The sequence below is a fragment of the Sminthopsis crassicaudata genome, chromosome 6 (genome assembly GCF_048593235.1).
Source record: "Sminthopsis crassicaudata isolate SCR6 chromosome 6, ASM4859323v1, whole genome shotgun sequence".
Lineage (NCBI taxonomy): Eukaryota > Metazoa > Chordata > Mammalia > Dasyuromorphia > Dasyuridae > Sminthopsis > Sminthopsis crassicaudata.
In genome coordinates this window covers 242,376,987-242,404,463 of record NC_133622.1, presented here as the reverse complement: position 1 = coordinate 242,404,463, position 27,477 = coordinate 242,376,987, and the positions used below count along the sequence as shown (strand labels likewise).

At 32.8% G+C, this 27,477-nt stretch overlaps 2 protein-coding genes across 2 annotated transcripts; one reads left to right on the top strand and one right to left on the bottom strand.

Annotated features, from left to right (window-relative positions):
* The first annotated feature begins 6,253 nt into the window (after nucleotides 1-6,253).
* On the top strand, nucleotides 6,254-7,192 carry LOC141546595 (olfactory receptor 5M5-like). The gene has a single exon (XM_074274537.1). The coding sequence runs from the start codon at nucleotides 6,254-6,256 to the stop codon at nucleotides 7,190-7,192; it is 939 nt and encodes a 312-aa protein (XP_074130638.1).
* Nucleotides 7,193-15,734: 8,542 nt separating this feature from the next.
* Nucleotides 15,735-16,673, bottom strand: LOC141546598 (olfactory receptor 5M9). The gene has a single exon (XM_074274547.1). The coding sequence runs from the start codon at nucleotides 16,671-16,673 to the stop codon at nucleotides 15,735-15,737; it is 939 nt and encodes a 312-aa protein (XP_074130648.1).
* Nucleotides 16,674-27,477: the final 10,804 nt, after the last annotated feature.

The following is a 27,477-nucleotide window of genomic DNA, read 5'->3' as shown; positions in this document are numbered from 1 at the left end:
GTTTTTTGTTTGTTTGTTTGTTTGTTTTTTTCTGGATTGGCTGCAGTGAAAGGGAGTACCATGAAGCTGGTGTATGTTTTGTAATCATAATTTATCTAGTTAATAAACTTATAGGATGATGATGACAAGCTCATGATAATGAAATTGCTACTTGAACTAAAACTAACATCAGGTCAAAGAAAATTTTTACGAAAGCCTGGAGACTTTTATCTCGATGTTCCAAAAGGTAAAAGCTTATAACTCTGGGAGACTGATGCTATTAATTGGTTTAGACTACTAGACATGGCAGGGAATCCTTGGGGAAAAAAAGGAATTGGAAGCAGCAAGAGAAATGGTCACTTAGTAATGACAACTTATACACGTCACTATCTTATTGTCACTAGTACTATCTTCTGTTTACCTAAATGTTATAAAACTTTGTGATTACATTCTTGCAGCAAATATTGGTATGGATTAGACTGTGATTGATTATAAAGAGAAGAGACTGACAAGATATAAGAGTGACAAAGGCAATGTGTAGTGCAGAATGCTGGAGAGGTCATAGATTTAATCTTTTCAAGGTATATAGTCACATTCAACAAAGGAGCCCCAAGATTAAAAGATTACTAGAACAAATAATGTCCATAGATTAGAGTGATTCTCTGAGTGAAGAATTTGTTGCTAATTTGCAGGGAAAGTTGAACCAAAACAAAGTAACAGTGAATTAGAAAAGGTATGAGCAGCTTTCAGTTATTTGGTGTATAGAACTTACACATGCTATTTGGGTCAGAATACTTAAAAAACATCAAGACTATTTGAATCAAAATGATGAGAAAATTTAAATGCTGCTTAATGAAAAATAAGAACTCCGTAAGGTTCACCAGAACGATAGTTCATCCATTTCTAAGAAGACAGCTTTTAATTCTATCAAATGTAAAATACAAGCAAAGCTTAGAGTGTTGCAAGATTCTTGAATCAGTAAGAAGGCAGATGAAATTAGTTTTAGTCTGATAGTAACAATCCAAAGTTCTTTTATAAAGCCATTAATGTAATTTATGAATCAAAGACTTAGGGTGCATCTCAATAATCAGTATTAATGGAGCCACATTGATTAGTGATAAGGATCCAGATGAGCTGAAGACTTCCCTAATGTTCTCAACATACCATCATCAGTCAATGCTGAAGCCATTTACTAGTGGTTGAAATCCATTCTTTCCTAGCTGAACGTCCAACTAAAGAAGCTTTGAATGACATTAGGGTACTTTCATGTGGTCAAGTACCTGGTGCTGATTCTATTCCAAATTAAACTTTCAATGTTTGAGTGGGGTTCATTGCTCATACAAAAAATGATCAAAATTATCCTGGTAGTGTGGCAAAAGGAGATCATCCTCCAGAAATCAAGGATTCCACCCTTGTTCATTTTTGTAAAATAAATTGGAATAAGTTTACCTATGACAATCAAAAGGAGAGGTGTTATTCTCTTAGTCATTACTGAAAAGATTCTTGCCAGAGTCCTACTTAATAGGCTTATCTTTCACTTGCAAGATGGTCATCTACCTGAGAATCAGAGTGGCTTCAGCAGCCAATGAACTGTCAATATGGTCAATGCAGTCAGACAACTCCAGAAGAAATGCCAGGAAGAGAAAGGAAACATGCAATATCCAAAATTACAGAAGTTACCCCAAAGGTCCCTTAAATATTTGTATCTGACCTGTGGCAGAGCATTTCAAGCTCATACTGGTCTAATCAGCAAGATTAGACATAATGTAACTCAGTTCTAACATAGAGAAGTCATTTTAATCCAATTCAAAAATAAAGGACAACAACAACAACAACAACAACAACAACAACACACACACACACACACACACACACACACACACATATATATATACATATACATACATATGAACTATATGCAATGTTATAATATGAGATATAATATATAGTTATATATTACATATGTATATACATATATACATTCATATTACATATATACACATATATATATATATACATACACACACACATATATATATATATATATATATATATACATACACACACATAAACATGTGTGTGTGTTTTCTTTTCTTTTGTCTAATCAGCAAGATGAATGAATGAATGAATGAATGACTGTATCAACATGCTTATCAAAGAGTCTGAGTACCTGACTCAATTTGCTCTTCTCCTCCACAGCTCCTCTTCTTATAATGGAGGACTATTGACGCTCCATCAAATATATCAACCTCAAAGTTCTTTAGTGTTTTCATATCCCACTTCACTCAACTTCAACAATGCTCAGCGATGGTTACAGGATGTAACACAACATAATCTCCTGTCATTCAATCTTTCTAATGTCTCATCCTTCTTAAACCTATTCTATGCCCTCTTTCTAAATTTCCAATCCCCTTAGTCTTAACTATTTTGACTTCATTTTCTTCTCTAACCAATATAATTATCATATGTAATCAATACAATAATATGGTATTTTCTGTTTTCATAGAAGAATTCTACAACCATTTATATCATGCCAATTATGTTCAAACACCATTCTAAATACTTTCCAAACATTATCTTATTTTATTATCACAACAACCTTAGAATTTGGATTTTATCATTATTTCCATTTTATAGACCCTTTGTTGTATCATCCACAGGAAAGTTGAATCATACAGAACACTGGTTTGTAACTAAAATAAAACATAATCACAGAGTCCATCAGTTTTTACTCATTAGGAACATCAAGGTTATTTTCTCTTGTGAATATTAAGAATTAAGTAATCTCTCTGACACAACTCTTCATGGAGGGGGAGAGGCTAATTGAACCCTAGGGATTCAATGACAAAGGTCTCATAAACATAACTGAATTGCCTTTGAGTTTCTATCTTCTTGGAGAGAGATCTCTCTTCTTTCACAGGTAGCGTTGGAAATTCTGTGGGGGCTCAGGAATTCAAAGTAAATCATAACTTCTCTGCTTTCAAATTTCATTTGCTTTTGTTTCAGATAGGAATTGTAGACTCTTACATGAGGAGGAAAATCTTGGTGGTGTGGATTGTAAAGGTTAAAAAACATCAGTATGTAGTAGAAAGTATCCTCCAGGAAAACTTGAATTTCAATTTTCATCTCCACACTTGGGATTCTCTTCCTCCTCATTCAAGATACATATCTGCTGTCGATTCCAACTAGAGCATCTTTCCTGATCTCAGTTCTAATTGCTCTAATTGGAATCGACAGCAGATATGAGAATAATTCAAGACAAAGTCAGGAAATTGGTAGATGGAAGGCACTTGAGGTAATAGCAAATACTCAGTCACTGTTATGTGCCAGGCACTGTGTTAACACTGGAGAAACAAACAAAACAACAAAGAAAGACAAAAAAGAAAGAAGTTCTAATGGGATGTACAATATTCAAACAACTATGGATGATGAAGATGCATGAAATAATGAAGGTCTCTACAATGGGTGGCAGTGTTAGAATAGAAAATAGTGAATATGAAAGCTGTTATACAGCTTAATTTGAGTGCAGTTGACAATGTGTGACATCTAGGTTATAAGCTTTGCTGACTGGCAGCATGGTGATATCCTCAGCAATATTAGAGAAGCTTGAGACAGCAGAGAGTTTTGTCAGAAAGGTAATAAATTAAATTTTGGACAAGTTGAGTTTAGTATTTCCAATCTGATGTTTAATACTCAATTTGAGAATGTTGGAGTAATAGAAGATAGTTTAGGACTGAGTTAGTAGATTTGAGAACCATTAGCAAAAGGATCTATAGGAACTGATGATGTTACTAAAACAAAAATAGTTTAGAGAGTAGGGACAGAATAAAGCCTTTCAGCATACCCACAACTGATGAATAGGGATCTGGACAAATATGTAACAAAAGAGACTCAAAGGCAATAATCCAATAAGGAAAAGGAGAAATGAGAAAGTATAGTAACAAACAAATCTCAAGAAAAGTCTGCAGGGAAGTTAAAGGAGTTGGGGCCTGAACAAAGCTTTGTCTTTGGGTTTGCCAATTAAGTAATGATTGGCAGCTATGGAGAGAACAATTTTTGTTGAATGATACTTTTGGAAACCAGAATATAGGGAGTGAAGAAGAGTGTGAAAAGAAAAGAAGTAGAAGACACCTGTCAGATTGGCTAAGATGACAGGAACAAATAATGATGAATGTTGGAGGGGATGTGGGAAAACTGGGACACTGATACATTGTTGGTGGAGTTGTGAAAGAATCCAGCCATTCTGGAGAGCAATTTGGAACTATGCCCAAAAAGTTATCAAACTGTGCATACCCTTTGACCCAGCATTGCTGTTATTGGGATTATATCCCAAAGAAATACTAAAGAGTGGAAAGGGACCTGTATGTGCCAAAAGGTTTGTGGCAGCTCTTTTTGTTGTAGCTAGAAACTGGAAGTTGAATGGATGTCCATCAATTGGAGAATGGTTGGGTAAATTGTGGTATATAAAGGTTATGGAATATTATTGCTCTGTAAGAAATGACCAGCAGGAGGAATACAGAGAGGCCTGGAGAGACTTAAATCAACTGTTGCTGAGTGAAATGAGCAGAACCAGAAGATCACTATACACTTCAACAACAATACTGTATGAGGATGTATTCTGATGGAAGTGGAAATCTTCAACATAAAGAAGATCCAACTCACTTCCAGTTGATCAATGATGGACAGAAACAACTACACCCAGAGAAGGAACACTGGGAAGTGAATGTAAATTGTTAGCACTACTGTCTGTCTACCCAGGTTACTTATACCTTCAGAAGCTAATAATTAATGTGCAACAAGAAAATGGTATTTACACACATATATTGTATCTAGGTTATATTGTAACACATGTAAAATATATGGGATTACCTGTCATCGGGGGGAGGGAGTGGAGGGAGGGAGGGGATAATTTGGAAAAATGAATAAAAAAAATTAAAAAAAAAAAAGAAAAGAAGTAGAAGCATTGATTATAGATAGGCTTCATAAAGAATTTTGAAATAAAAGAGTAAAGAGATATGAGATGAAAACCTATGGCATACTGACCTATGTACATTTTCAATAATTTATAGAAAAAATAATTTTCCTAAGAAACACTCTTTGAAGTTTTCTTATTTTGAGAAGAATTTTATTAACTCAGCATATACATAAGTATAAAATTTCAGCCAAAGATGATAACTAGAAATTGATTATAGACAAAAAGTCTGTACTAATGGATGTGAATGAAGGGGAAAATAAGCAATAATTTTTTAAAGAGATAATTTCTAGGTTTTTCTTCAGATTTGCAATTTTATTTGTGGTTTGCTTAGATTTTTTCTTGAAAGCTCTAAATATAATAGAATCCATCCTTTTTGTGGGTAACTTCAGCACTTGGTATTATGCCCAGAAGATTGTATGTGTATAAGAAATTCTTATTAACTAAGTTGCTTACTCAGTAACCTAGAGTTTAGTTAGTTTTTAGTCTGCTAAAGAGAGAAAGGAAAATGGCTTTCAATAAAATGAAATAATGTCATGAAGAAGAAAATTTAGAGTAGTTTGCTTGGAAATATTTAAGTTTGACATAAAGATGAATTTCCAAACAATTGGGAGTTCTTCAAAACTGGAATGGATTATATCTACAAGAGAAATTTGCCCAATTTTGAGGATCTTTAAAGCAAAATTGGATGATGACTTGTTGGCATTTTAGAGTGGGAATTCAAGGTTGCCTCTGAGATCCCTTTCAATTATCAAATTTTGTGAGTCTATAATTTCTCTTCCAAAACAAAATCCTTTTGGTTTCTGAAGATAAAAATCTTTATCTTTTATTCTCAAGGTGAAAAATTGCCACTTCTTTCAACTGATTTTCATATGGGAAAATCTTGATGCTATTTTGAATTCTCCTTTCTGCATGCTTTACTGTTTAGCAACATTCTGATGAAAATTGACATCTAGAAACAAAGACAATCTGTGACATTATTGAGATAGTACAGATTGAATATAACCTTTATAGCCATTCACACTTTTCAATTATTTAGGCAGCTTAAAATAATATCCACCTTTATAGCTACTGTAACCATATGTTAAGTCATTATGAATTTCAAGATCATTAAAATATTGGGTTCTAGAATAAATCAGGTACTTCTAAATAAACAGGTAATTCTTGATATTCAAGTTCTCTATGAGCCATATATGAGAATAGGAGGAAGAAAAAAGTATGAAAGTCACTTAAGAGTAAAATACTTAATGGAAAAAATGTCATATTTATCTTCCTTTTTTACCTTTTTAGGTATTGAATAAAATGCCAAATATAAACTATACTGAGGTGACTGAGTTCATTCTTCTGGGACTGACTGATCGTCCAGAATTGCAATCTATCCTCTTTGTAATATTTTTAATGATCTACCTCATCACTGTATGTGGAAATGTGGGCATGATTGCACTGATCAGGACTGATCCCAAACTTCAAACTCCCATGTACTTTTTCCTCAGCCACTTATCATTTGTGGACCTTTGTTATTCCACCAATGTCACACCTCAGATGTTGGTCCATTTTCTATCACAAAGAAAAACCATTTCTTTTGTTGGCTGCCTCATACAGTTTCATTTTTTCATTGCCTTGGTGGTTATAGATTATTACATCCTCACAGTTATGGCCTATGACCAGTATGTGGCTATCTGTAATCCACTGCTATATAGTAGCAAAATGTCCAGGAATATTTGCATCTCCTTGGTCACAGTACCTTATGTCTATGGCTTTTTTAATAGCCTGATACAAACCATCCTCATGCTCCGTCTATCCTTCTGTGGCCCTAATGAGATTAACCACTTTTACTGTGCTGACCCACCCCTTATGGTCCTTTCCTGCTCAGACACCTACATCAAAGAAACAGCCATGTTTATAGCTGCTGGTTCCAACCTCATCTGCTCCCTCACAATCATTCTCATCTCTTACATGTTTATCTTCATAGCCATCTTGCGTATTCTCTCCAATGAGGGCCGGCGTAAAGCTTTCTCTACCTGTGCATCCCATCTGACAGCTGTCACGGTGTTTTATGGAACTCTTTTTTGCATGTATTTAAGACCTCCATCGGAGACATCTGTAGAAGAAGGAAAAATTGTAGCAGTTTTCTTTATTTTTGTAAGTCCTATGTTAAATCCCTTGATTTATAGCTTGAGAAACAAAGATGGTAAGGATGCTGTGAAGAGAATAATGAAAAGTAAATTAATGACTAAATAAGTTCCTGTCTTAATCATATCTGTATTTCTGTGTTCTGACACAAATCTGACTATCTAAAGTGATTCATTTTTAATTTGTATAAAGTATTATTGAATGACATTTTTTGGAGCATGAAATGAACAAGGACTTCTCAGGACCTCATCATTTTTGCTTTGTTAAGGAGAATTTCTCTCTCTATCTTGCTATCTTGCTATCTCTGTCTCTTTCTGTCTCTCTCTGTGGATTTACCTGTCAGTGTTTGTGTATGTGTGTGTGTATTTGTGTCTCTTATGAGAACTTTCTGACCAAAGCTCACATTTCATTTTGTTTTATTTTTTTCAAATCAATTTACATGTGTTATAATTCTTTAACATCATTATAACACTGTGGAAGTTTTATTAGGATCTGTAATTTTATTATTGGGATAATAATGAATTATTATTATTAGATTCCAGGAATTGTAAAGACTTGTACATATTACATAGCTTATAAAAGTCCGAGGCAGCCTATCTGCACAAACCTTCTCGATTCTTGGTTCAGTACCTTATCTTTCATACTGTTAAAAAAAAGACATCTAATTTTATTGACATAAAGAACTTACATTGAAGAAACTGTTGTTACCAATGGAAAACTGCAGTAGTTTTGCCAATTAGAACAGTAGCGAATTCCTTGTGAAGGGATGTATTTGTGAACACACAGCCTATAGATATGTGAAGAAGGACTAGAATATGAGTTATGTAAATTGCCTGGTATTCTCATCCAATTCTTATAAAATTTTGTCTCATCCAAGAAAAAAAAAACAAATCAAAACTATTTTAGTAGTAATTGAGTATTTTGGATTCACCATTTTTTGGTGAATTATTATTTTTATCTATTTGTCTATTGAAGAGTAAGGTAGAAATTTCACTCTCACAATGAAGTGCAGGATTTTTTCCTTTAAAAATGAATAAGAAAGTCCCCTTGAGTCCATGGGATATCAGAGCTATCATTTCATTGATGGAAGCTAAAGGATTACAAAAAAAAAATTATTGACCAATTTGAGAAAAAGATTATGGTAGATAGTGTGAGATATATTAAAAAAATAGATAAAACACTCTCCCTTCCCTCAAGAGCATATCCTCTTTTTTTGAGTAGTCATCACAAAACCAAACTACTAAGAGAAGAAATGAATTCTACAACTCACTTCCAGTTGATCAATGATGGACAGAAATAACTACACCCAGAGAAGGAACACTGGGAAGTGAATGTAAATTGTTAGCACTACTGTCTATCTACTCAGGTTACTTATACCTTCGGAAGCTAATATTTAATGTGCAACAAGAAAATGGTATTTACACACAAATATTGTATCTAGGTTATATTGTAACACATGTAAAATGTATGGGATTACCTGTCATCTAGGGGAGGGAGTGGAGGGAGAAAGGGGATAATTTGGAAAAATGAATTAAAAAAAATGAATTCTATCCATGGAGTTTGATGGGATAGGTATTTGTGTCATTTTTGTCTCTCTCAACAATCTAGCCCCTGTCACAGTTATACATAAAAAATACTACATGAGTTTCTTTATTGATGCATTAGAGTAACTGATGCTTAAAAGATGCTGCATGACTGCATTTATTGATTCATTAGAATAACCAAAAGATCTAAATGCTTAGATAATGAAAACTTAGTTTTAAATATTACAGGAAAGAACTTCAAAGTTTTCCAGGTGCATCCTCTTAGTCAGGATGGGTCATATCTCATTACCTGAGCCATGAGGCTAATTTTATCCAAAATTATATAGATTTTATAGATGATATGTTTTATGTTTATTATTCTATTGAATCTATTCTGTTTATATTATGTATGTACATAGATATTTATTATTATTTCTCACCATTAGATTGTGAGCTCTTTGAGGAAGGGACTATGTTTTTACTTTTTTTAAAAAAATAGATCTAGTACATAATAAGTGTGAAATCAACATGGGCCAGTGTTGTCTTATAGTGATCCTAGCAAATCTTTTGTCTTGCTTACAGCTTTCAGTATGGAGCAGTTGGCAATAGTCTTCTATCGAGAGAGTGATGGTAACATGAAACGAGTTAGATTTGCCAGTAGAAATTTGAGCTACATTAAATCATTTGCCTCCATTCACATGCTGGAGTTTGTAATGAGCTGTCAAGTTTGGAGTTTCTATGTATAAAGTTGCAAGTATGGAGTGTATTCTGCAAAGTTCCAAGATGGCTGCTATTTATGAGAGGCAAGTGACAGAGATAGATGAATTTAAGATTCACTACGTAATCAGGAAAAAAATATATGTTGCTGGAGCTGGACTATCAAGAGTGATACAATACCAAAGCTCTGATAATACTAAAAGAAAAAGTGAAAGCTATATGTTGAAAACAAAGAATTGGATAGGGAGGAGATGACAGGATAGATGGAACTTTAGGTCTTTCCTCTAGAAACTTTCTAGCATACCAGAAAAAATACATGAATCTTGCCTCATTAAACAAATCTTGGTCTCAGATGTTCCTAAATGAGTAGAGGAGATGATAGATAAGATGACTGATGAAGGAGTGGGTGAAATTATTCATGCTGTTAGGTTTTGAAGGAAAAAGTTTCAAGTGTCAGTCCTATAAAAGTCACTTATTATTGAAATAATGGCAGAGATTGGAGCCATGCAATGGAGGTATGCACAAGATGTTGCTGATGCCATAGATAGTCCCAGGAAGTAGCAAATGTATTAAACATGGGGTTTATTTTAGAATAAGTAAGTAGTAGTTGTTTTCAATGTATAAATATATGACCTTGAAGCATGCTGAATAATAATAACACAAGGCTTCCATTATGGGCATCAGAAACCCATCCCATGACCACTCTTCTTTTCATTCCATGCTTTTTTTTTTAATTTTATACTATTAGGAGACACTTAGTTTTCCACAGCTGAGGCCCAACAAGTAAGTTGTGTCCAGATATTGGTATAACAACATTCGTTTGTTGTTATCCTCTGAATGAATTCTGATGTAGCTAAACCAAAGCATTGGTTCAAACTAGATCTAGGTCGTTGAGCTTGAATAAACACATAGAAGAACCATATTCTCATCATAAGGTTCTACTATGAATGGCTTCATGTCACCAGGCAAATTTATTCCCTTTATAGCTAGCTGTTGCTTGATAAATTTTCTTTTAAAATATTCATTTATTTGTTTAAAATTTTCCCCAGTTACTTTCAAAACAATTTTTTTACATTTGTTTTTACGATTTTTGAATTCTTTCCCTAATATCCACCCACAATTAAGAAATTTCATGTGAAATTTTGCAAAAAAATTCCATAAAAGTCAAGTTGGGAAAGAAAACATAGATCTCCTATCCTAATAAAACAAAAGTCCTCAAGAAAAAATTAAATTAAAAAAGATACACACACATACACACATATATGAGAGAGAAAGAGAGAGAAACTGATTTGATGTGTATTCAGACATAATCAGTTTCTTCTTGGGTATGGATAAGAGTTTTTTTTTTTGTTTGTTTGTTTGTTTGTTTTAATCATAAGTCCTCCAGAGTACCTGTGGATGCTTGTACTACTGAGTCATTTATAGCTGTTCATCACAGAACATGACTATTATTTTGTATATAGTGCATATCATTTTATTCATGGAAATTTTTACAGGTTTTATTTTTTCTTAAGAGCATCCTACTCATCATTTCCCAGAGAACAATAGTATTCTACCAGAGAAACTTGCTTCAAATTTTTTTTCCAATTACTATTTCTAACTGAAATTTCCCTCATTTATTCTCTCTCTTCTTTTGACCTGCCCCTCAACAAAAATGCTTTGCTACTGATAACTCCCTCTCCTAATAGGCCCTCTCTTTTTTCACCCTACCCCCTTCTCATAATCCATTCCCATTGCATTTTCTGCAGGTTAAGATAGATTTCTATACCCATGTTGAGGATGTATGTTATTTCTTATTTTATCCAATTCTGATGATAGTAAGATTCATTCATTTCCCCTTTCATCCCTTTCTTTCTCTTCACTATGAAAACCTTTTCTTGCTTTTTATTTTTTATAGCAGATAATTTTCACCATTTCAATTCTTTCTTTCCTTTTATCCCAGTACATTCCTCTCTCAACCCTTAATTTCATTATTAAAAACAAGATATTATCCCTTAATATCCACTACATACCCATGTCCTCTCCTAACTACCATAATAATGAGAACTTAATAATGAGTTCCAAGGATCATCCTTGTAAGAATGTAAACAGATAATCCTTATTAAGTCTCTTATGATACCACTTTCCTGATTCCCTCCTTTTGCTTCTCCTATATTTGAGAATGAAATTTTCCATTCAGCTGTGGTCTTTGCATCATGAATGCTTGAAAGCCCTGTTTCATTGAAGAATAATATTTTTCTCTAACATATTATACTTAGTTTTTCTAGGTAGGTGATTCTTGGTTACAATCCTAGCCCCATTATTCTCCAGAATATAATATTCCATGTCCTTTGGTTCTTTAAAGTATAAATCTTATGTTATCCCAACTATGGCTTCCCTATACTTGAATTGTTTTTGTTTTGTTTGTTTGTTTGTTTGGAATGTTTTCTCCTTGACCTGGGAATTCTGGAATTTGGTTTATAATATTCCTGGAAGTTTATGTTTTGGGATATCTTTCTTGAGGTGATCAGTGGGTTATTTCAATTTCTATTTTACCTCTGTTTCTGGAATATCAAGAAAGTTTTCCTTGATAATTTCTAGAAAGATAATGCCTATGCTTTTGCTTTTGATCATGACTTTCAAGTAGACAAATAATTTTTTTAAAATTATCTCTCCTTTACCGATTTTAGATATTTCACATATCTTTTTATTTTTTTTTTCATTTTTTTTGGTTTTGCTTTATTGCACTTTGATTTCTCATAAAGTCATTAGTTTCCATTTGTTCAATTCTATTTTTAAGGAATTATTTACCCCAATGAGCTTTTTTTTTAACCAAGTGATTAATTTTGCTTTTTAAAGTATTCTTCTCCTCATTAGCTTTTTGTATCACCTCTATCAATTCACCTCTCTCAATTATTTCCCTATTTTCCCCTCTATCTCTCTTTCTTGATTGCTGTCCCTTTTGAGCCCTTTCATGGCCCAAAATCAATTTTTATTTTTCTTGGAGACTTTGGAGACTTTCTTGGAGAGTTTCAGATTTATTAGCATCTTCTGAGTGTGTTTTGATCTTCCTTGTCACCATAATCACTTTCAATAGTCAGAAACTTTCTTTTTTGTTTTCCACTCATTTTGCTAGCCTATTACTTATCTTTTAACTCTTAGTTAACCCAAGGCTCTGTTTCCAGACTGGAGGGTGAACTGTCCCAAGCTTCAGGGGTATTGTGCAGTTGATTTCAAAAATCCTTCTAGGAATTTGACCTCAAGCCCTCTTTTCTGGAAGTTGTTAGGAGTGTATCCGCCCTACAGGAGCTGTCAGATCTAGTATGCAGGCTGGGGTTGGGGCTCCAGTGACTGGGGTTACCCTGGGACTGCATACCCCACCTTCACCCCACTGCCATAAACCTTTTGCATTGACCTTTGAAGTTGTCCCTGTTGTCCCTAGGCTGAGAGGTTTAGAAGCAGACTGGGGCTTGCTTGGGGGCTGCATCTGGGGCTGTGCTGGAGTAGCCTGCACTAAGACTTCAGGCTGAATTCCTAGCCCTGTATCACACACTTTTCTGTTGAGCTTCTAACTTGCTTTGGGCTGGAAAATATTCTCCTCTGTATTTTTTGGTGTTTTAGTGATGTAAAAATAACATTTAAAGGAATTTGAAGCAGTTTGGAGGACAGTTTGGGCAAGTTCTTTTCTTTACTCCACCATTTTATTTTCACCTCATTGCTTCATTTTTTTTTTCTTCTCACGTCTCTACATAGCATGACTTTGCCTTAGATCTCTTTGGTTCTAAACTAGATCTCAGCATGTATATCTACTTGTTCCTCCTCCAATGGAATAAGGAAAGCTTTTTGCATATAATTTCTGTGAGGTCTTTATTTTTCATAGTTAACGTGGAGAAACTATTGATTCCAAGTTTTTCATCAATTTCAGAAGGATTCATTGTGGGAGGATAATACTCCTAATTTGGTATTTAAAACTCTTTACAGGCTCCCTCTTCATGCTCCTGTCACAACATACTCCTTCTTGTGCTGTACCTTTCCAATCCATTTCTCCTCCAGTATATTGTTACGTAGGGTATCTCACAGGCTTAGGAGTTCCTTTATTTCTATACAAATGAATGCCTATTATAAGCCAAAGATTCTGCCAAGTGTTGGTTAAAAAAAGGGAAGTTAAGGGAGATAAAATGATTTCTGCCCTCAATGAGATTAGATAGGTTAGTGGATAGAGTACTAGATGTGCATTTAGGAGGATATGAATTCCCAATCTTGAGTCATTTATATGAATAGATGTATAAACACACATATATATCTATTTCAGAAATGAAATCTATTTCATTCATCAGAGAAATTTCCTGAAAAATCCCCCCCCAGTTTCTTACTTTCATTTAAAATTTGAATGCATTGATTTTGTTTGTGCAAAAACTTTTCAGTGACATGCAATTCAAATGATTCATTTTGTATCTTATGATCCCCTTTATATTCCGTCTGGTGATGGAGCCTTTCCTTATCCATCAATTGAACAGTAAAAATTTTCCACGCTCTGCTAATTTGCTTATGTTATAATTCTTTATGTCTCAATCTTTTAGTCATTTTACCTGATCTTGGTATATAATATGAGCTGCTGTTTTATAATTTGCTTCAGCCAAACTATTTTCCCGTTTTTCCAGCATTTTTTTCAAATGGTGAATTTTAATCTAAAAAGCTTAGATTTTTTTTTTATCCAACATTAGATTATTATAAGCATTTACTACCTTTTAGTGTTTATTTTATCTATTCCACTGATCCACCATTCTATTTTTAGCCAATACTGGAAATTTTTATTATTTCTGCTTTGTAATTTAATTTGATATTTGTCACTGTTATGCTTCCTTCCTTCACAGTTTTAATTGATTCCATTGATATACTATTTTTTTTTCATTCTTTCAGATGAATTCTGCTATATACATGTGCTTAGCATAATACCAGGTATATAATTAGCACTTAATAAATACTTGTTTCCTAAATATATGGTTCATGTAAATTTTTTCTCTTGCATTAATCAGAAGCCTCTGAAATTTCTGAGTTCATGGACAATGTTCTAAGATCCCCTACCTGAAAAAAACAAAACAAAACAAAACAAAAAAAAAAAAAAAAAAAAAAAAAAAAACAAGCATTTCTTAAGTGCCTACTTTGTGCCAGGTATTATGTATTAAGTGCTTTGCAAACATGATCTCATTCATTCCTAACAAACTTAGAAAGTAGTTGCTATTATTTTCTCTACTTTACAGAGACTTATTTGGAACTCAGGTCTTGTTGACTGGAGGTATATGACATTATTGCCTGGGTGCTCTAACTTCTTGAGTATTACATAATTATTAATGGAAGTCTACATGAAGATAAATGTAGGAGATAATGAGCCTGATTTCATGCTTTACTGTAGATTAGAAATAGTATTTTTTGATGAAGTATGAGAGTAGAGGAAGAGGGAAGTAGGCAATTTTCTTTTGAGTTTTCTCAATTAATTTGATGAAATTAAGGAAATGAGGAGTAGAATATAGAGATAGTGAGATAGAAACACTACATTTTGTGAGGGGTTCATTTTCATAAGCGTATTTATACTATAATATTCCTTTTAGATGAATTTTTCATTGAAGATGATCAAAGATTGAAAGGCCAGTCTTTGGCCCTTTTCTAAATCCACACCCTGAGGCTGGTTAGTGAGAGAGACAGAAAGAGCTGGTAAGGAACTCTAATACATTAAGGCTGACTTGTTTCTGTATGAAGTGTTTTGGCAGCTAGATTGTCTATGTGTTAACTTGGTAACTTTGTGGAGTTGACTAAAGAATCAACTATCACTAAACAGTTATAAAGGACAGTGCTTATCATTGCCTAAAATAAATCCCCTTTATCTTCTACTGCTGGAAATAGAAGATGCCCTCAACAGTAGTTAGAAGTCCACTTTAGAGGAAAAAAGTAGTAGCAAGGGGAATGGTAAAAGTCCTTCTTTACAAAAGAGAATTTAAAATGAGTCTTGTAAGAATAGTAACAGTAATAACAATAGCAATAACAAACTTTTATAAATACCTTATTATGTGCCAGACACAATGCCAACTGAATTTCAATTATTATCTCATTTGATCTTGACAAATCACCATAAAGTTGATTTTTAATTATCCCTCTATTGCAATTAAGGAACCTAAGGAAAGCAGAGATTAAAATGCATGCCTAGAATTGTGCAACTGTCAAAAGTCTGAGATACAGTTCTTCCTGGCTCCATGCTTTAAATACAGCACCACCTGGAGCCATCAAAGTATATGACAATTCATCAGAGACAAATTGATGTTATGCTTGTTTGAGTGGAACTTGAAGTTGAAGAAGAACTTTGGTATCCCTCACAACTCTAGGACCTTATTATTATTATTACATTTTTCATATTTGAAGACAATTGATTCTTTGAATTATTTCACAAAACAAGCTCTATGAATAGCTTTGTTCATTGCCTCTTTTACATCCTTATTCCTCAGACTATAGATCATGGGGTTCAACATAGGAATGACTGTGGTATAAAACACAGCCACCATTTTCCCCTGTTCTACAGACTCTTCTGTGGGGCGCCTGAGATACATGAAAATGAGTGTTCCATAAAACATAGTAACAGCTGTGAGGTGAGAGCCACAGGTGGAGAAAGCCTTCTTTCTCCCTTCTGCAGAGCGCATGCGGAGGATGGCTATGACAATAAATGTATAAGAGATCAGCACCACAGAGAGCGAGTATGTGAAATTAATTCCTGCTATGACAATCATGGTATATTCCTTGATGTGGATACCACCACAGGCTATCTTGATGAGTGGAGGATCTGCACAATAGAAGTGGTTGATTTCAAAGTTTCCACAGAAATACAAACCATAAGTCCACAAGGTGCAAATGAGGCTTACCGAAAAGCCATAAACATAGGGTACTGAGATTAACCGAATACAAACTGTCCTTGACATTTTGCTCCCATAAAGCAGGGGGTTGCAGATGGCCATAAATCGATCAAAGGCCATCACAGCCAGGATGTAAACCTCTACATGGACGAGAGCAATGAAAAAATAACATTGTATTAAACATCCAACATAGGAAATGGTTTTGGTCTTGGATAATAAGTTTTCTAGCATCTTTGGGGTGACATTAGAGGAAAACCAGACATCCACAAAAGACAAATGGCTGAGAAAGAAGTACATGGGACTCTGGAGCTGGGGACTGACACCGATTAGCATGATCATTCCGAGATTCCCCACCAGAGTGATAACATATACAATTAAGAATACCACAAAAAACAGGACCTGAAGTTCTTGACGACTAGTCAGACCCAAAAGAATGAATTCAGTCACATCTGTGTAATTTGGGCTTGACATTGCCTTAGGTCTGCATCAGGCTTAAAGTTATTTGCTCTGTATTTTCTGTTGAGAGAAAAAAAAAAAGAATTTTTCAATGCCCTCAACAATGGCAACAATTTTGTTTATACTTATTTCTTATAAAACAAAAATTAAAAAAAAATATACCAGTCTTTTAACTTTTAAAAATTTTTACATATTTCCTTTTCTCTACACCTTAATATCACTGTAGTTCTCTTCAGAGAACAGAAAAGGAATGGGAGTTTAGAGATACAATAATATCATGATCCAAAGTATTTAATTCAATATATCTTATAATGTGAGATGGGTCATGGAACAGTAGATAGAAGATTGGCCCAAAAATGGGGTCACGGTTACAAATCTTTATTTTGTCACTTTTTAACTTAATTACCAATCAAATCTCTGTGTCTCAGAACTCTGTAATGCTCTAACATTATAAATTGGTTTAGTTTGCTCCCATGGATGAAAGCACAGGTCCTTGATGCCATTCTTATAAAAAAGTTAGTATTAACTATATTCTTTTATTTTATTATACCATTAAGCCTAGATCATAGTTCATCTGAACTAGAATGACTCTAGTTTTTCTAGCACCAACTCCTATATGTTTAGAAAACCTTTCATGATCTCTATAGGCTTAAATGACTGTTTGTAGGAGTTTTGTAGAAATTTATTTAGGTTACAGCAATTCAACTTATAATTTCACTCTGAAATCTAACATAGCACTTTGTTTACATTTTCTGTATTGCTGTTATCAAGTGCTATGATAGCAATAGGAATTATATCTTATCAACCTTAAGAATTTTCATTTTCCTCCTTATCCCATTGAGCATCTATCACAATATTTTGAATGCAGTAAATACTAAATACATATGTTTGCTTAGAATTCTATAAATTTCCCTAGCGTGGCAGTGTGGAATTAGCTTTCTTTGGCATAAGGAAGGCTAGAGTTCAAAAATTATCTAAATTATTCAAGTAGCTACTTGGTACAGTGGCTAGAACAACAGGTCTGGAATTAAGAATATCTAAGTTTGAATCATATCATACATTTACAAATTGTGTGACTCTGGAAAAGTTACTTTACTCAATTTATCTTAGGTTCCTCATTTGTAAAAAGAATTGAAAAAAGAAATAGCATGTAACTACGGTATCTCTGTCAAGAAAGCTCAAAATAGATCACTAAGTATTGACAAGCTAGTAATATGACTAACCAAAAATTGCATTCAGAAATTCACATATTTGTAAAGTGGCCAATGGTAAATCAGATCACCCATTTGCCACTAACGACTCTCAAACGTGTGATGTTACAAAGGAATTGCTGATCTATTTCAGTTGGTGGTATGTCTATATGAATAAAATAGAAACCTTCAACAGGATTTATGACTCTCTATAGAGTATTTTTCCCTAGACTTAGGCTTCATCTAAAACTTGACAAAGAAGTAATAATGTGACTCTATAAGATTCTAAAATTTATTTAAAAAATTTGAAACTATTAGTAACCTTAAAGTTTACATTGAATTATATGGATAATCTAAATCTCCTAGAGAGGTTAGTCACTGCATTTAAAAATATTTACTTTTCCCTTTAGGTCCACATAAATAATAGGAAAATAGTTATGAATAAATAGAGATGATTATTTTCCTTGACAGCAAAGGCTATATAGATAGATATAGATATAGATATATCTATATATATATCTATATCTATATCTATCTATCTATCTATCTATCTATCTATCTATCTATCTATCTATCTATCTGTATATCTATATCTATATCTATGTCTATCTATCTATCTATATGTATATATATCTATATCTATCTATCTATATGTATATATATCTATATATATATATATATATATATATATGATAGTATAAGGTCTTTAGAACAACTGATCAAATTCTCATCGTAAAAGATCATTAGAAAATGAGATCAAGTTCTATTCACCTTCCTGAGGGAAGGTGACCACAATGGATCCCTTATAAAATGCACACTCTCTCAAATAGGATAAGCAAATTTGCTATTTGCTTGTTTTAATAATAATCTAAGGGAGGAGACATTAATAATGGCTTCTGATATGTCATTTTTTAGAGTAGATGTTAAGTGTGACAAATTATATTATTAGATAAATTTCAGAAGAATAAAAATTGATTTGGAGACAAAGATTTCAGTACCTTCTAGGAACAAAGATTCTATCATGGGAAGACAGCTAAGATACCTTTACTCATATTAGCATTATTAAAGATAGAGACTGGAAGGCAACTTATTTTCTTTCTCCTTGTCCATAACATAGTCTTCTAAAACTTCCTACAACATGAAGTTACATAACCTGAGTAACATCATAGAGTATCTGTGTACTGATGATGAGTCTTAAACATATGCAAGTCATCCTAGTTAGCTATCTATGCACTATTTTTTGTTGCCTCATATGTATTATAAAAGGCATATCTACTTCTAGCTCAATAATGATTTAGAGAGATGCAAGTTTCTTTTTCCTATACCCTGTGTTTTAGAAAGATTTGTAAGGCTGGTTTAAAGAATAATTATTTATCCCTTTCATATTCAGAATAATACCTATAAAACTTACCTTTGGAAATGTATTCTGTGTTTACCACAAAGAGGAAATGCTGAGAGACTGAGACAGATTTATGGCAAAGTCTTTACCTTTGGGATCTATCATCTCCCAGAAGTTCAATTATATGGAGAAGAAATGATTGCAATGACATTTCTCATAAAATCTCTGGCAATGGGAAAAAATCACACTAATTAGCCAAATTATATTTTTGAATATCATTATAAGCAAATAATTAGAAGTCTCTGACATGATGCCTCTCTTTCCTAGCTTCCAATTCATCCCATGGGAATGTCATCACTTTGAGAGCACACTTGGATTTGTCATTAGGAGTAACACATTAACCAGGATCATTTATTTATTTTCTGCAGTCAGATTTAGTCTTAGAGTACCTAAATATCCTAATGATGTGAATATCAAATAAGTTTTACAATGCACTTTACATACATTATCTCACTTGATCCTCATGAAATATCATGAGGTAGGAGCTTTAACTGACTTCTTTCTGGTGTCCAACCTATTCCAGATTTATTTGATACTTTCCATATAAGAGAGCTGCCATGACTAGTCAGGTAGGGTACCATTACTCCTTCCCTTTTTTCAACCATTTTTGATGATTATCTTCCCTCAATAGAATAGAAGATTGACTTTCCCAAGTGTTTAGAATAGTACCTGGCACATGATAAACATGTAATGAGTAGTTTTGTTTTCCCTGTTGTTTGCTTCCATTTAGTTTTCTCTTCTTAGAATCCCTTCTTCAAATTTTAGAAGTGGCAGAAACTGAGTTCAGTGACTATCTACAGTATATTTAATATGGAGCAGGAACTTTGATGAGCCTATCGTGTCTCCATTATGCACAGTAATGTAGAACTTTCATGAAGACAATGCTGTGTCAACTGTCACACAAAAAATAAATACATTTCTGAGACTGTCTTGTTAGCATATCTAAAAGCATACTCAAGTCCTCTGGTCTCAACATGAAATTTAGCATATAAGCATAACACTTATGTGAGTTTGTTCTTGACTAGCATCTGCCCAAACTCTTCCCTAACTCTTAGATCCTGGTCTCACTCTTAGACATGGAAAAATCCCCTTCACCAATAGCCTGTTGCTAAAATAATTTTTAATTTTGCAAATGAGCTATAAAAGACACTTTTTGGCTATGTATCTTTTGTAAAGTCTGCACATTCTGGACTACTCTCCCAAAACTTGATACTTCTTTAATTATATTTTGTATTGCAAAGGCAGTTTAATTAGGAAGCGTTTTAAGTTGTTTCCAAATCTAGAAAAATAAGAAAAACATTTTTTTTTTAATTCAAGGACTAGCGATGATGGCAGAATAAAGCCAGGAAGATTGTTGACCTTGAATACCACATGAAACAAAGCCTCTGAAGAGCATCTGTTGGAATGAAATCATTCTTCAACTCAAAACAGATTGGAAAAATTGCAAGAAAGGTCAATCTCACTGGGGTGAAAAGGATGTTCACCCTAATTCATATAGACTCTGGGAAAACCAGTGAGAGCATCTTAATTACAGCAAATCAACAACTGATAATTTCATTCTTTTTCAATGTAGGAGCAAATTAGTGGAGAAGCCTCCAGTCCTAGCTCAGAAAACAAACTCTTGGGGACCAGGCTTTTCTGGAAAAGAAGAGGCAAAGTTAATCCTAGCAAACACAAGGGACCCCTGTGCCCAAAAGAAGGCTCAGAGCTTCACAGGAAGCTTTGGAGAGCATCTCCTTTATCCCAGGAGCAAAGCTCCACCTTAAAAGTTAAAAAAAAAAAAAAAAAAGCAAAAAACCCAAATAAAACAAAAACAAAAAGCAGGGGAAATACCAAAAGAACTGGAAAGAAAATGAGCAAGAAACAGAAAAAACAAAAATGACAGACAATAGAAATCTACTAGGATGAGAGAATATCAAAACACCAATTCAGGTGATGATAAAATGTCTACAGAGGATTTCTCAAAGACTGATATGAACTTATCTCAAGACCAAAGAGTCTTCTTAGAAGTGCTCATAAAATATTTTAAAAGACAAATAAGAGAAGTAGAGGAAAAATGAGAAAAGAAATGGACGATATGCAAGATAGTCATCAGCTTAGAAAAGGAAGGACCAAATTTACTGAAGAAAACAGCTCCTTACAAAATACAATTAGCCAAATAAAAAAATGAAGAAAACAATAGCTTCAAAAGTAGAATTTACCAAATGGAAAATGAGATACAAATGCTAATTTAAAAAAAAGCACACATTAAAAAAAAAAAAAAAAAAAAACTGCCATGAGGCTAATGGAAGCTCATGATTCTTTATGATAGCAGGAATCAGTCAAGCGAACTAAAAAGAATGACAAATTGGATGGACATACCTCATTGGAAAAAGAGTTGACATGGAAAATAGATCCAGAAAAGATGATTTAAAAATTATTGTCCTACTGAAAGTCCATGATCAAAAGAAGGGCCAGGATAGCATTCTTCAAGAGTTAATTTAAGGAAAAATGCCCGATATTCTAGAAATAATGGGGAAAATACTCATTGAAAGAATTGATTGATTGACCTTTGGAAAGAGATCCCACAAGGAAAACCCCAAGGAATAATTTTTGCAATTCCCCAAAACTACAATCTAAAAGAAAAAAATACTGCAAGCTTCCAGACATAAACAATTCAAATATCCAGGAGTAACAGTCAGGATTACCCAAGATCTGGCAGATTCTTCTACATTACATGATCAGAGGGACTGCAATGACATATTGCTAAAATCAAAGGACTTAGGGTTACAACCAAAAATTAATTACCCAATGAGACTTGGAATCATCTTTCAGAGGAGCTGACTGATTTTCAATGAAATAAGAGACTTTCAAATATTTCTATTGAAAAAAACAAAACAAAACAGAAATAACTAGAAAATTTCATCTACAAACACAGGACTTGAGGGATGCATAGAAAAAAATGGACCTAATTAGGAGAGATAAGGAAGAAAAGTGTATCTTGATAAAAGATACTATATACATTGAAGTAGTAACTATACTAAATGCGCCAAGAGATAAATCAGCCAAATTCCTAGAAAAAATTTAAGCTAGTTACAGGTAGAAATAAAAAGCAAAACTATACTATTGGGGAACCACAATTTTTCCTTCTCAGAATCACACAAATCTAATCACAAAATAAACAAGAAAGAAATTATGAAAGTTAATATAATCCAAATAAATCTACATATACTACATATACTACATACTCTGGAGAAAACTGAATAGGGACAGAAAGAAATACACCTTTTTCTCAACAGTAAATGGAATGTACACAAAAATTGACCATGTATTAGGGCATAAAAATCTTACAATCAAATACAGAAAAATAGAAATAGTAAATGCTTCCTTTTCAGGCCAAATTGCAATAAAAATTATATTCAGTTAGGGGCCAGGGACAGGCAGACTAAAAGTCAATTGTAAATTAAATAATCTAAGACTAAAAAATGAGTGTGGTTAAACAACAAAGGACAGGGATAATCCATAATTTCATTGAAGAGAAGAACCATAATGAGACAACATAACAAAACCCATGAGATACACCCAAAGCAGTTCTGAGAGTATTTTTTTTTTTAAATCTCTAAATAGATACATGAAAAAAAAACAAAGAAAGAGGAGATTATTGCATTTGGAATGCAACTAAAAAGACTTGAAAAAAAAAAAGTCCCCAATTATATGCCAAATTAAAAATCATGAAACTCAAAGGAGAAATTAGTAAAATTGAAACTAAGAAATCTATTGAACTATTAATAAAACTAAGAATTTGTTTTATGAAAACCTAATAAATATGTAAACATTTGGTTAATTTGATTAGAAAAAGGAAAGGAAAAAAATCATCAGCCTCAAAAAAATGAAAAGGGTAAATATACCACCAATGAAAAATAAATTAAAGCAATAATTAGCAACTATTTTGACCAATTGTACGGCCAACAAATCTGATAATCTAATTGGAATGTATGAAGATTTACAAAAATATAAATTGCCCAGATTAAAATTAGATAATTAAATTATTTAAGTAATCTCATTTTAGGAAAAGAAATTGAACAAGTCATTAATGAACTCCCTAAGGAAAAAAAAAAAAATCTCCAGTACCAGATGGCTCCACAAGTGAATTCTACCAAACATTTGAAGAAGAATTAATTCCAATACTATGTAAACTATTTGGAAAAATAGGTAAAGGAGTATTGCCAAATGCCTTTTATTACAAAAATAGGATACTGAACCAGGAAGAGCTAAAACAAAGAATGAAAATTATAGACCAATCTCTCTAATGAATGCAAACATTTTAAATAAAATGTTAGTAAAGAGGTTATATCAACTTATCAGCTGGATATTATACTATGACAAAATGGAATTTATAGCAGGTATGAAGGATTGGATAATATCAATATGTGAAGGCCTGAAACTATGAAATGGTGTACTTGAATCAGACAACCAAGCACATAAGGCTAATTACCTATTCCATATAAGACCAAAGACTCTATTAGCATATGTTTGGGAAAATGGCCCTTTTCACTGTTTGATGCTGGCTCAATGTTTGGGGTTAAGATAATCATAGGCAAGGATTAGAGGGTTGGGTAAAAGAGGTCAGAGACTCACTTGGCCAGGATTAGGAGGAGAAAGATGGAGACTCTGAACTCCAGAAGAGTTCTTTGGCAAAACTTTGGCTGCTTCTCCCCCTAAAGACCAAGGACTTTTACTTATCCTGACTCTGGCTGATCCTGAGACCTCCAGGGAGCTAGCCCTGACTTAACACAATAGATGCAAAAAAATTTTTTGACAAAATAAAGAACTCATTCCTATTAAAAACATTAGAGAGTATAAGGATATAGTAAGCTTTGTTTAAAATCACAAGCAGTTTCTATGTAAAACCTAGAGCAAGTATTAGTTGTAATGAAGAGAAGTATATATTCTCCATAAAATCAGGGATGAAATTAGAATGCTCATTATTGCTACTATTCAACATTGTACTAGAAATGTTGGTTTTAGTGATAAGAAAAGAAAAAGAAATTAAGAGAATTAGAATAAACCATGAGAAAATAAAACTATAACTCTTTGCAGATGAGATGATATACTTAAAGAGTCTTAGAAAATCATCCAAAAACCTATTCAAAATAATTTGCAGGTCTAGCAAAGTAGCACTATATAAAATAAAGTCACTCAAATCATCAACATGTCTATATATTACTGTAAAATATAATCAGCAAGAGATTGAAATAGAAATTCCCTTTAAAATAACTGTAGACAAAATATGTCTGTTCATATCCTTTGACCATTTATCAATTAGAGAATGGCTTGAATTCTTACAAATTTGAGTCAATTCTCTATATATTTTAGAAATGAAGCCTTTATCAGAACCCTTAAATGTAAGAATATTTTCCTAATTTATTGCTTCCCTTCTAATATTGTCTGCATTAGTTTTCTTTGTACAAAAACTTTTTAACTTAATATAATCAAAATTTTCGATTTGGTGTTCAATTCTGAGTTCCAGTTATTCTTTGATCACAAATTCCTTCCTTTTGGCAGATAAACTATTCTATGTTCTTCTAATTTGCTTATAATGTCACTCTGTTTAATCAAAGATAATTTTCAACATTCATCCTTGCAAAATCTTTTCTTCCATATTTTCCCTCCTTCCCACTTCTCCTAGATAGCAAAGTAATTAATACAGGGTAAACATGTTCACTTCTTCTAAATACATTTCCATATTTATTATGCTGCACAAGAAAAAAATCAGATCAAAGAAGGGGAAAATGAGAGAAAAAAAAAAACAAGCATGCAAACAAAAACAACAAAAATGAAAATACTTTGTTTAATGCACATTCAGTTCCCATAGTCTTCATTCTCAAAATTTAACGATTTATGAAAATGGCTCTCTCCATCACAAGTCTATTGGAATTGGCCTGAATCACCTCATTATGTAACAATCATTGAAGGATATTTTAGTATATCAATATCTTTGACTTATTACCATTGTGCTCATGCAATGGATCTTAAAATATCTCCAACATAATTTTTGTAAACCTAATGGTCATATGTAATAAAATTGTGAAGATATTTGGGAATCACACTTTGGAATGCTTAAAAGATCTTCATTGCTTAGCTAATCTGAAGGTAAGATATCAGGACTTGGCAATATTTGTCATTAGTTTCCTATTTAAAACTTCTCAAGCATAATGTGACCTTTTGGAACTTTTATTGCATTGATATATTTTTGGAGACTCAGAGTTGCTTCCATTCCATGTTAAGACAAAAATGGAAGAATTGAAAGAACTCCAGAGATATTATTACATTAAAGAAATGTCTGAATTCTTTCAAGACATGATGGATAATATTATCATTTTGCTTTAGGATTAAAAATCTCATGGAAAGAGAACATATATTTTGCATCTCACATAAACAAATGGGAGTTAATATGACTAAAACTCAAATTATTTTATTGCCTAACTAATGTTCTTCCACTATACACATTTATATTAAATACTTATTCTGTTTCATATTCCGGGAGAAGGAGAGGTCCTTCTGGAAGTAATCCTTAATTTGTACACTAATTTCTTAAAAAATCCACTTACTCATTTGTTTACAAATTGTAAGTGCTTCTTTATCCCAGAAGATGATTGAGCTGTATCCCTCCAGGACTATTCCCCACTGAATAACTGGGAGAAAATGCATATAAGTGGTTTAAATACATGACACTCATAATCTATTCAACCTACAATTTCTGTTCTCTTATTTTACAGGTAGGATGGACAATTTTTAAATTAGATCTGACTTAATAATAAGTGTAGTACCTTTCTAATTCTCAGCTTTGGTATATCCTTTATCATAATATATTCTTGGTATAGCACATTATAAGGAAGAATAATCTAATTTTCTTTTCATTATGGAAATTCATCCTTTATGATCATGTATATCTATTTAGTTGAATAGATTTAAGTCACTTTGATCAGGCTTATTTTCATATATTAATTCACTGAACAAATACTTAGTGAGCTATTAAATGTCAGTCAACCAACAATAATATAATGAATATTATGTGCCAGGCCCTGAACCTTCATTAGGTATTTTGCAAGATGCAAAAATGAACATACACTCTACTTGAAGACTACCAAATTATGTCTAAATACCTACTTACATTTCCTATTTTTTGCGAGAGTTACCATGAGGTCAGAAGACTTTGTAGACACAAAAGTCTTACTATCAGTCTAGCATTTTCATCTTAAAATCGAAGAGACCCAGGAAATTATGATTTTTCCAGTTACATAGTAAAGTCTGTGAGGTAAAAATTGTACTGTGTTTTCTAAGGTCACTAAATAGCACAGAATAGCTAACTGTACTGGAAGATAGTCAGCAAGCATTTATTAAACAATTATTAGATACTAGGACATAGAGAAATGTATTTTCACCTTGGGCTTCTTTCATATTGTCCACTTGTATATCTTGAGACTAGTCACCTTCTTTTTAATTCATTTTCATCATCAATCATAACATGAATATAATAGTAATTAAAACACATGCCTCATGGCATTGCTTTAAGCAAAATTATAATTTTTGCTAATATATGTACATGTAATTTATACATAAAATATTTAAAAAGTAAGCTTTTTATGTTCTAATATTTCTTCCAGATCTCATATTACACAAATCAAAAAGGAATAGTGTCAAGAGAAAAAAAATGGTCTTACTATTTTCTGATACTTCTATAAACCAAATCTGCAGTTTTGTGTTCACTTCTTGATATCATATTTTAAGGATTTTGACAAGCCAGAGTGAATCCAAAGGAGTACAACAAGAATGGTGAGAATTAGAAAACATAATTTGAGAAAAAAATTTTGAATTTATTATTAGAATATTTATATTAGAATTAGAAATTTATATTCTGTTAAAATAATTTTGGGGAGGGTAGAATAGCTGTCTTTATGGATATAATGATCATATGAAAGTGGTCATATATTTTTCCCCATCTGACTTTAGATATTAGAATTAAAAACAGTGATGAAACTTGTAGATAAGTATATGTGTTTGTAAAGAACATTCTCCTAAGAATCAAAGCAGTGAGAGGTAAGCTCCTCTTTATTGGTCATCTTCAAATTAAATACAGATAATTCTTGGTTGGTTATATTTAATGGATTCATGTACAGGCAAAATTGAGTTGATGTTCTCAAACAGAGCTTACATTCTGTCAGGTATTAAGATTCTCTTCTAGATCTAT